The following is a 12,037-nucleotide window of genomic DNA, read 5'->3' as shown; positions in this document are numbered from 1 at the left end:
CCAGTAGTCATATACAGATGTGAAAGTTGGACTGTAAAGAAGGTTGAACACCGAAAAATTGATGCTTTTGAACTGTGGTCCTGAAGACTCTTGAGAGTCCCTTGGACAGCAACAAGATCAAACCAGTCAATCCTAATGGAAATCACCCCTGATTATTCATTATGCTGAAGCTGAAGCTCCAGTACTTTGGCCACCGGATGCTAAGAGCCAACACATTGGAAAAGACCCTGATGCTGGGAAAAATTGAGACCAGGAGAAGAGGGCAACAGAAGATGAAATGGTTTGAGCAAACTCCAGGAGATAGTGAAGGACAGGGAAGCCTGGCATGCTGCAGTTAATGGGGTTGCCAAGAGCTTCACAAATGACTGAGCAACTGAACAACAACAATAAAAATTTTTTATTGAATGATGAAGTGGATTAATGAAGAATTGGAAAATAGTATTAGAAAGAATCAGAAAAACATTATGGTTAGTGATCTAGGTAATGGGCAGAAGGTTTTAGTACTGGGGATAGAGGGCAAAGAGTGATTCATGAAGACTAAAGAGGAGCCCAGGATTTAAATTTGAGAACTGAATTCAATACATGAGGGGAAAAAAGGTTACCAAGGGAAATCCTGAAAAATGATGAGGAGTTCCACTGTGCTGAGAAAAATGTTAAGGGAGGAAAGCATTCTTTCTGCAAGTCTGCTTATTTTTTCTTTCTTTCTTTCTTTTTTTTTTTTTTTCCTATGTGGGACCTTAGTTTCCTGATCAGGGATTGAACCTGACCCTCCTGCAGTAGAAGCACTGACTCTTAACCACTGGGCTGCCAGCAGAGTCCCAATATTTTTTCTTTCTATTTTTTTCTGTTTTTGGTCTTTAAGTTTTTATTTCTAGCTCTAGATTATTCTATATGCTGTACAATATGACTTTGTATGAATCTTCTAAAATGTATTTCTCTATTCACACAGTGATGAATATTTGGAGTTGTTTTCTTTTTTTTTTTCATTACTGTGCAAATAATGCTACACCGCAAACTATTGTTCTTATCTTCCTGCATATAATACCACAAGAATGTGATGCAAAAATCAGTCCCAACTATCAAAAGAAGTTCATGTCAGTTATTCAGTTAAATATTCAGCCGACATTAACGATTTACTATTAGGGCTTCACACGTGGCTCAGTGGTAGAGAATCCACCTGCCAGAGCAGGAGACGTGGGAGATTTGAGTTTGATCCCTGGGTCAGGAAGATTCCCTGGAGTAGCAAATGGCAACCCACTCCAGTCTTCTTGCTGGGAAATCCCATGGACAGAGGAGCCTGGAGGGCTACCATCCATGGGGTCACAAAGAGACAGACATGACTTAGCGACTGAGCATGCAATGAACTTGGACACTGTCTAAAACTTTTTTCTGGAGGAATTCAGAACTTAAATTTGTTGCATAGTTCAGAAGGGGTGGAAAGGAGACCTAGGCCCTAAGAGAGGAAGACCAAGGAAATTCAGGAAAAGTGAGGCTGCAGATATAAAGGAAGGACCTTTTCGCCTCTACACACTCTGTCCACTGACAGAGAAAGCCAACCAGTAATGAGCAAATCTCTGAAAATAAAATAAATGGTGAATGGATTTTATTATAAAATTTGCTCCAAATAAGCCCTGAATCTTATAAAGACTCAATCCCCACCAAATCAGTCAACATGCTTTTTATCCTTTTTTTAAATTGTGGTAATATATATATAACATAAATTTTTTCACTTTAGCAAATTTTAAGTACAGTGGCATTAAGTATTAATACATTCATAAATATCAAGCAATGATCCCTGTTGCCCATCTCTAGAACTTTTGCATCATCCCAAATGGTAACTCTACCATTAAACGAATTCTTCCCACTTCTCTCTCCCCGTAGCTCAGTTGGTAAAGAATCTGCCTGCAGTGCAGGAGACCCAGGTTCGATTCCTGGGTTGGGAAGATCCCCTGGAGAAGGAAATGGCAACCCACTCCAGTATCCTTGCCTGGAAAATCTCATGGACAGAGGGCTGCAGTCCATGGGGTCGCAAAGAGTCGAGCACAACTGAGCAACTAACACACAACTCTCTCCCCTGGCCCCTGGTAGCCACCATTCTACTTTCTATCTCTCTGAATTTGACTCTTCTAGGTAGCTTAGATAACTGGAATTATATAATATATGACCATTTGTATCTGGCTTATTTCCTTTGTAGCATGTGTCAAAATTTTATTCCTTTTGAAGGCTATATAGTATTCCATCATATGTATATTCCACATTAATAAAATATACTTTTCAAGAAAGTGTTAAAAGCTGTCTGTTAGATACAGGAAAGGAGCCTAAGGGTGGTTGTTTAGTTGCTCCGTCCTGTCCAGCAGGAATACTGGAGTGGGTTACCATTTCCTTCCCCAGGAGATCTTCCCTACCCAGGGATTAAACTCACATCTCCTGCATTGGCAGAAGGATTCTTTACCACTGAGCCATTTGGGAAGCCCAACATAAGGGTTATCTGAGATATTTCCGTGTTTTTGCTTGTTAGTTTTTCCTTTGGCTATGCTGCTTGGTTCGTAGGATCTTAGTTCCTGGACCAGGAATTGAACCCGGACCCTGGCAGTGAAAGCACCAAGTGTTGACTGCTGGGCTGCCAAGGAATTCCTCCTGAGCTATCTTGATGTCTCTTGGGGAGTAAGCGCTCCTCAGCACAGTATACTATTGAATACAACTTGTATAGGAGATTTCGGCAAAGGAAAAACACCCTGTTTCCTTTAACTACCCCAATAAGTTCACTGCCCAAACTGCTACTTCTTTCCTTAGCTGTCCAAATTTGGTTTTTCTGCAAGAGCAATTGCTGTTTCCCAGCAAATTTGCACACTGGTGTTCTGTTTACCCATTAGCCCCATGGAAAAATGTAGTAAATTCTGTTACTGCATTTACTGCGGGTCAGTGTAGTAAGCCTGTGCACTTGTGTACTAGCTGAAAATAGTCTGGGCATACAGGATTCACAGACTGAACCTCTCCCCAAGGTGTCTTTTGAGACATTCTTCATAGAAAAGTTAAACAGTGGATCAAGAGCAAGCCAACAAACAAGCAAAAACAGAAACAAAAAGACAAGGATTTCCCTGGTGGTACAGTGGTTAAGACCCTGCCTTTCCAGTGTGGGGTCACAGATTCCTTCTCTGGTCAGGGGACTTGGATCCTAGTTCACTTAGTTGCTTCTTTTGGTGGGGCAAAAAAACAGAACCTTACCATCTGATCCTGAATTTAAAGTGGTTCAAAAGTAATGCCCCCAATTGAGATCATCATTGCTTGTCTCAAATCTGGTCTCTTCTTGTGATTGCCAGCTGACATGTAGCCAAGGACCAAAACTGAAAATTAAGGGCATCAGCCTTGGTTCCCTCCCACCTTTTTCATCCAGTCACCAAATCCTGATGCTTTTGCCTCCTGGAGATACATTTTAAACATTATTTTCTTCTCTACACCCTTTCAACTGGAACCACAATTCAAACTTGTATCATCTGTTCTGAAACTGCCTGCTAACTTTTCTCTCTTCCTTCAGTATTGACCCCTAAAATCTGTCCTCTGTACATTTTTTTTAAACAAGTTTATTTGGCTGTGTCGTGTCTTCATTGCAGCACGTGGGATCTTTGTTGCATCATGGGGGGGTCTTTTGTTGTGGTTTACGGACACAGGTTCAGTAGTTGCGACAGGCGTGCTTAGTTGCTTCTCCGCATGTGGGATCTTCGTTCCCCAACCAGGAATCAAGCCCCTGTCCCCTGCATTGCAAGGCTGATTCTTAACCACTGGATCACCAGGGAGGTCCCTGTCCTCCATACATTAGAAAAAGTAATCAATAGAATACACAAATTCGATTCTGTAATTTAATCAGTGGTTCTACACTAACTTTTTGGATAAAATGTAATACGATATCTATTGCCCTTTAATCTGGACTCTTGCTGGCCTTGAACATTATGACCAAACAAAAACAATCTGCTAGTGCTTATCTTGTAGGACCTTTCTCCTGCCATCCCTGTGCTTACACTGCTGGCATGCCCTTTCCCCTCTTTCTACCTGCCTGCTCTCCTCACCAGCTCAGGGGCCTCTTCTAGAATTACATTGCACACTCCTCCTCCTTTTTCCCATAACTCTCTTTATGTTATTATACTTAACACAATAAATTAGTTTGAACCATATGAAACTGCCAATATTCAGTCCTTTATTCCAAAGCAGTAGCAATTTCATACGGACCTACCTAAATATTAGGGCTTTCCTGGTGGCTCAGACGGTAAAGAATCCACTTGCAATGCAGGAGACCCAAGTTCAATCCCTGGGTCGGGAAGATCCCCTAGAGAAGGGAATGGCAACCCACTCCAGTATTCTTGCCTGGAGAATCCCATGGACAAAGAAGCCTGGTGGGCTACAGACCATGGGGTCACAAAGAGTCGGATATGACTGAGCAACTTAACACTACCTAAATGTTATACTTATTTTATGTTGTTTACGACACTGAAAATTCTTAAAGAGATGGAAATATCAGACCACCTGACCTGCCTCTTGAGAAACATATGCAGATCAGGAAGCAACAGTTAGAACTGGACATGGAACAACAGACTGGTTCCAAATAGGAAAAGGAGTACGTCAAGGCTGTATATTGTCACCCTGCTTATTTGAAGAGGAGCTAAAAAGCCTCTTGATGAAAGTGAAAGTGGAGAGTGAAAAAGTTGGCTTAAAGCTCAACATTCAGAAAACAAGATCATGGCATCTGGTCCCATCACTTCATGGGAAACAGATGGGGAAACAGTAGGAACAGTGTCAGACTTTATTTTGGGGGGCTCCAAAATCACTGCAGATGGTGATTGCAGCCATGAAATTAAAAGATGTTTACTCCTTGGAAGGAAAGTTTTGACCAACCTAGATAGCATATTAAAAAGCAGAGATATTACTTTGCCAACAAAGGTCCATCTAGTCAAGGCTATGGTTTTTCCAGTGGTCATGTATGGATGTGAGAGTTGGACTGTGAAGAAAGCTGAGTGCTGAAGAATTGATGCTTTTGAACTGTGGTGTTGGAGAAGACTCCTGAGAGTCCCTTGGACTGCAAGGAGATCCAACCAGTCCATTCTAAAGGAGATCAGTCCTGGGTGTTCATTGGAAGGACTGATGCTGAAGCTGAAACTCCAGTACTTTGGCCACCTCATGCGAAGAGTTGACTCACTGGAAAAAAACCCTGATGCTGGGACGGATTGAAGGCAGGAGGAGAAGGGGATGACAGAGGATGAGATGGTTGGATGACATCACCAACTCGATGGAAATGGGTTTGGGTGGACTCCAGGAGTTGGTGATGGACAGGGAGGCCTGGCGTGCTGCGATTCATGGGGTCGCAAAGAGTCGGACATGACTGAGCGACTGAAGTGAACTGAGCTTGCTGAAATCTGGACTTTATCTCACTCATATGTGTGTCTGCAGGTTTTGCTAAGCATGGTGACAGTTAAAATGTTGGAGGAATGGATGACTGAATCAATGGATGAACTGTAGTTAACTCATTATTTATGTATTTTGCAGCCAGAAAGTTGATATCCATGAATAGTTTTTAGTGACATAGAAAGAAATCTCAATATCATTATTTAAAGCCTGATACAGAATACACAGGGCTTACCAGTTGGTGCTAGTGGTGAAGAACTCATCTCCCAATAGGAGACACAGGAGGTGAGGGTTCGATCCCTGGGTCAGGAGGATCCCCTGGAGGAGAGCATGGCAACCCACTCCAGTATTCTTGCCTTGAGAATCCCATGGACAGAAGAGCCTGGCAGGCTACAGTCCATGGGGTCACAACGAGTCAGACATGACTGAAGTGACTTAGCATGCACATGAAATACACACATACATAGTCACAGAGCATGACACAACACCATAAAGCAGCTATACTCCAGTAAAAATTACTTTTAAAAAAGTATGTGAAATTCATGCATACACGCTCAGTATTTCAAGACTTTTCTCTGCTTTTAAAAGCTTGCTTTCAGTTCAGTTCCAAATAAGAGAAACTAGTTGTAGTACAGAGAGTGAAGTGTGCCTATATCCCTGTCAAAAATACATCAGTTAAATTCTTGCCCAGTCCTAGACCAGAGAAGTGGAATCCCCTTAGCTGTTTTCAGCTGTGTGTATGATCTGCTCATGTCATTTATCTCATTCTCCTTGCCCTTCGTTGCTTTTTGCAGCATGGACTTGAGGAAACAGCCACCGAATGCAAGAGACTGGGTGCGAAGGCTCATACCTTTGTGGTAGACTGCAGTAACCGAGAAGATATTTACAGCTCTGCGAAGAAGGTAAACTTCTTTTAAATTTGGTTCCAATCGTATCGTGCCAGAACTGGGGAGGATTTGGGAGATGACCCAGTTATGATGTAGGCAAAGTAAACAGAAGTTTTGTGGTTCCTCCAAGGTTGTCCACCTGGCCATCTCAGACTGTAGTGTGTTCTGGAGTTTTCCGGGGAACTTGGTAAAAATAAATATGCACCCCAAGGACTTCCCTGGTGGCCCAGTGGTTGAGAATCTGCCTTGCAGTGCAGGGGACACGGGTTAGATCCTTGGTTGGGGAACAAAGATCCCACATGTCGTGAGGCACCTAATCCAGGGAGCTGCAACTACTGAGCCGTGCAGTCTGGAGCCAGCAGGCAACAAGAGAAAAGTCTACGTGCTGCAACCAAGGCCCAACGCAACCAAATAGAGAAGTATTTTTAAAAAATATGTACCCCAGAGGTTTTCTTGTAGTTGGCCAAGGGCTGAACCCGGGAATCTGTCTGTTTAGCGCCCTCCACACCTACACTTTGCCCATCTGATTCTGCTGCAGGTGAATCTTTGATGACCTGCAAAATCACTGATAGGATCTTCTGAAGCTCAGTCAAAGAACTGGGTTAGTAAATTAGGATAAACCGAACTATTTATCAAGCTTTGATCATATGTAAATCTACAAAAAGCTATGACAAACCTAGACAGCTTATTAAAAAGCAGAAACATCACTTTGCCAACATAGTCAGAGCTATGATTTTTCCAGTAGTCACGTACAGATGTGAGAGTTGGGCCATAAAGAAGGCCGAGTGCCAAAGAATTGATGCTTTCTAGCTGTGGTGCTGGAGAAGACTCCTGAGGGTCCCTTGGACTGCAAGGAGGTCAAACCAGTCAATCCTAAAGGAAATCAACCCTGAATAGTCATTGGAAGGAATGACTCTGAAGCTGAAGCTCCAATACTTTGGCCACCAGATTCAAAGAGCTGACCCATTTGAAAAGACCCTGATGCTGGAAAAGATTGAGGGCAGAAGATGAAGGGGCCAACAGAGCACAAGATGGTCGGATGGCATCACCAACTCCATGGTCATGAGTATGAGCAAACTCCAGGAGACAGTGGAGGTCAGGGAAGTCTGGCGTGCTGCAGTCCATGGGGGTTGCAGAGTCGGACATGACTTAGTGACTGAACAACAACAACAATCCTTTTTCTAGAAAGCGTTATTTTCCTCTTCTATATACAACCAAGATGTGCTACGTATATTAGGCTTTTACGCCGAATGCGTTTATGCACATCCTTGTTAACTAATTACTGTAATGGTAGAAAGGTCATTTGGACCTGGGAAAATTCTTTAAAATACACATTCCTGGACCTCACCTCTGTACTGATTCAGTACAGTATGAAGATTCCAATTCTACTAGACTTCAGAATCTCTTTGTTTAGGAAATGTTAGCTTTGGGAACCTTTTTAACTTCTCTTTTCATTTTTTTATTGGCCACACTGAGCGGCATGTGGGATCTTAGTTCCCAGACCAGGGAACAAACCCATACTCCCTGCATTGAAAGCTAGGAGTCTTAGCCACTGGACTGACAGGGAGATCCCAACTTCTATTTTTAGATTTTAATTTTTAATTTCAAATGGATGCCTCTTTATTATAAGTGCTACCTAAGCTAAGTCAAAAGAATAAGTAGAAATTACCCAGGCAAGTGATGGGAAATGGCTTTCCCAGAAAGAGGTACAGTGAGAGCAAGGCCTATAGGTAAGAAATATCTGCATTTTGTTAAATATCTGTTAAACATTTGTTAAAAATGCAGATAAAATATCTGCATTTAACAATGACTGTTTTACTTAAGGTAACAGTGATTCTCCTTCATATAGATGAATGCTCTTTCAATTAATAGTAACTGTGCGACTTTGAGCAAGTTGCTTAACCTCTCTGTGCCTTTTTTCTTCATCATATACTTTAAATGGATGTGTTTATTACACTGGTTTATTATATAAAAGGCTTTTTAAAAATCCACAAACCTACAGTTTAAATATATAAGGTCTTTCTTTCTTTTTCCTCTGCCTAACTTTTCTCAGTTACAACATGGGGATCGCAGCAGTATCTACTTCATAGGGTTGTTATGAGGATTAACTGGATTAATGATGCAGACTTCTTAGAAAAGTACTTGGCACTTAGTAGCCACTTTGTAAGAATAGTTGTTAGTATTAATATAATCACCAATCTAATAGAATCACCAATTAGTAGAATCACCAGTGCTATCTATGTAATTTTGTTATTGGCCATTGTTAAGGGGATTTACTTGGAGAAGGCAGTGGTACCCCACTCCAGTGCTCTTGCCTGGAAAATCCCATGGACAGAGGAGCCTGGAAGGCTGCCGTCTATGGGGTCGCACACAGTCGGACATGATTGAAGTGACTTAGCAGCAGCAAGGGGATTTACTAGTTACCTAAAATGGAATACATTCATTTCCAGACTTATCTGGGCAAAGGCTTTCTGGAAAAGATAGTTTTATTATTTGAACCTATTCATGTGTTTTAATTATTGTGTTTTTACTAAAATTATTCCAAAATAAACTATATACTTAAGCAGAGTTTACACAATGGAGTTGTGATTATCAGATATTTTGGCATAGGCTTTTTAATGTAGCTCTTTTGGTTTTTATGCAACCTAAACAATTAAACTGTCAGCCTGCTTTCATTATTAAGAAATGTGAAAGCCCTAGGGTGGGATATTATGTGATGATGAGGAGCTCAGGATGAAGATAAGGTCAAGAGTGTCACTGGCAATATAAAACAGTAATTTATATCTTGTCCCTGATGTGTGTGTGCTTGGTCATGTCTGACTCGGCGACGCTATGTCGCCAGGCTCCTCTGTCCGTGGGATTTCCCAGGAGAGAATACTGGAGTGGGTTGCCATTTCCTTTTCCAAGGTATCTTTCTGACCCAGGGATCAAACCTGTGTCTCCTACATTTCAGGCAGATTCTTTACTGTCCGAGCCACAAGGGAAGTCATGAAGTTATACCTTGAGTCCTGTTACTTTGGAGGCATAATGGCAGCTTCATCAGTTCAACCACACAAAATATCCTGTTTTTCTCAATAACTTAGGGGCATTATTCTGAACAACAGTTTTTATATTGTGCTAGAGACGTGCATACAGGTACACATAGTGTTTGTCAAGGGCCAGACCACTCAGCAATTTACATACAACCTGGTGAAATTTATTTCTGACTGCTGAGCATTTAGCAGCGACACACTCATGTCCTCCTGATGTGCTGACCGGCCTTCACTCCGACTTCCTTTCTGTCTGAAGTGGCTTATCTTGGCCTCTGAAGTCAGATAATCTGGGAGAGTCTCATCTCCATGTGACGTTAGATATCCACGTGACCTTGGGCAAGAAACAGCCCTTCTATGTTTCACGTTTCTGACCTTTAAAATGAGCATATAAGAGTTACTACTTCGTAGAATGGTGAGATTTCAGTGGGATAAATAATGCAATCGTGTGAAATGCATACCGTAGTGAAAGGCTTTAATGGGCTACATACCACCTTTCCTTCAGTCCCCCAGCTGCTGCAGGGCTGAGGGGGGCGAGGGCGGTGGGTACTGGTCCATGACCTGTTAGGAACCAGGCTGCACAGGAGGTGAGCAGTGGTTGAGCAAGTGAAGCTTCATCTGTATTTACAGCTGCTCCCCGTTGCTCGCATGACCACCTGAACTCCACCTCCTATCAGATCAGTGGCATCAGATTCTCACTGAAGTGCTCACCCTACTGTGAATTGTTGTTTATCTGTCACTGATTAGGTTTTTGTTAGCCAAATGCCTCTTGGGTTCTAATCAATAGAGACCAAAGTCAAGAGACTGAATTGCAAAAGAAAATTTCTGCCTATTTATTAGACTTACAGGCAGGGCCATTTTGCAATTAAGTACTTAATAATTTTTTTTTCTCTGCTTGACATATATGTTACAAAACAACTTTTTTCTCCCATATAATAGAAAGAGTTATACTTCGTTAAGAGTCATTGCATGCAGACCTATTCCCAGACCTCTAAATGTTGCAAATATTTTAATTTTATTTTTGAAGGTGAAGGCAGAAGTTGGAGATGTTAGTATTTTAGTAAATAACGCTGGTGTAGTCTACACATCAGACTTGTCTGCTACACAAGATCCTCAGATTGAAAAGACTTTTGAAGTTAATGTCCTTGCACATTTCTGGGTAAGTATGATTTCTTTTACCAAAAACATTCCCTTTTGTGCAACCCGAGGATTATGTTTAAAGTGAAGCTTTCAGCAGACATAAGGTTGAATCAAATCAATACTGACATTTTCTCCAGATACCGAGAATAACATTATACAAAGAAATCATTTTCCATCCTATGACCAAATCCTATCAATCATTCTTCTCTTCCCTAAAAAATTATGAATAATATGAATTAATAATAAGAATAAACTTTAGGTGTTATATATGTTTTAATTCCAAGCTAGATTTTTACATTTCTGCATGATCTGTCTAGAGATGAGGGAGGGATTAGAGATTATCTGAGTCGCTTTCTGTGATTCTATAAAAGGTGAACCCAGTCTACCTGTTTCCTTTCAGAGTCTTGTAAGACTCAGGCCTTATATTATTTCTTGGTTCCAAAATTGCAAACTTTATCAGGAACTTCACCATTCAAGATCTTAAATGGTGAGAGAGAGAGAGAATGAGAGAGAGAGTCTAAATGTTGGTCAAATAACCATTACATAAAAGAGCCCCTTAAAGATTTCTTGGATGTGAGTTTGGGATGGATAATCTCAGAATGTAAATTGGTATAGTCACTGTAGAAAATAGTATGGAACTGCCTTAAGAAACAAAAAAGAGAGCTACCATATGACCCAGGCATCCCACTCCCAGGTATATGTGCAGAAAAAATGAAAACCCTAATTTGAAAAGGTACATATACCCCAGTGTTCATAGAAGCATTATTTATAATAGCCAAGACATGGAAACAACCCAAGTGCCCAGCAACACACAATTGAGACTTAGAAGGTGTAGCAAATATGTATACAATGGAAATTTACTCAGCCATAAAAAGAATAAAATATTTCCATTTGCAACAACATGGATGGACCTAGAGAATATATTTAGTGAAGTAGATCAGATAGAGACAAATATATGATACCCTTTACATATGGAAAATGAAAAATAATACAAATTAATCTATATACAAAACAGAAACAGACTCACAGACACAGAAAAACTTATGGTTATCAAAGGGGAGAGGGAAGAGAAAGGGACAAATTAGCAGTCTGGGATTAACAAACTTCTAGGCATAAAACTTCCCTGGTGGCTCAGATGGTAGAGTGTCTGCCTACAATATGGGAGACCCGGGTTCGATCCCTAGGTTGGGAAGATCCTCTGGAGAAGGAAATGGCAACCCACTCTAGTACTCTTGCCTGGAAAATCCCAAGGATGGAGGAGCCTGGTAGGCTACAGTCCATGGGGTCACAAAGAGTCGAACACGACTGAGCGACTAAACTAAACTAAAACTAGGCATAAAACAGATAAGCAACAAGGATCTACTGTATAGCACAGGGAATTATATTTAATACCTCATAATAACCCATAATGGAAAATAATATGAAAGTGTGTATACATATATATATATATATAAAACTGAATCACTTTGCTGTGCACCTGAAACTAATACAATATTGTGAATCAACTTTACTTCAGTTTAGAAGAAGGGATATTGGGGGTTGTTGAAAATGCAGTATTGTTTCATTTTATCAGCCCAAGTTATTGAC

General features: G+C 41.0%; 1 protein-coding gene across 1 annotated transcript in view; it reads left to right on the top strand.

Annotated features, from left to right (window-relative positions):
* HSD17B11 (hydroxysteroid 17-beta dehydrogenase 11) overlaps nucleotides 1-12,037 on the top strand; it is a 47,067-nt gene that overhangs the window by 4,474 nt on the left and 30,556 nt on the right. The window contains exons 2-3 of the mRNA XM_005681879.3: nucleotides 6,189-6,296; nucleotides 10,338-10,469. Coding sequence (XP_005681936.2) covers nucleotides 6,189-6,296; nucleotides 10,338-10,469 — 240 coding nt within the window. The remainder of the gene's footprint in view (nucleotides 1-6,188; nucleotides 6,297-10,337; nucleotides 10,470-12,037) is intronic.

This window comes from Capra hircus, chromosome 6 (genome assembly GCF_001704415.2).
Source record: "Capra hircus breed San Clemente chromosome 6, ASM170441v1, whole genome shotgun sequence".
Classification (NCBI taxonomy): Eukaryota; Metazoa; Chordata; class Mammalia; order Artiodactyla; family Bovidae; genus Capra; species Capra hircus.
This window is presented reverse-complemented; position numbering and strand designations above follow the sequence as displayed.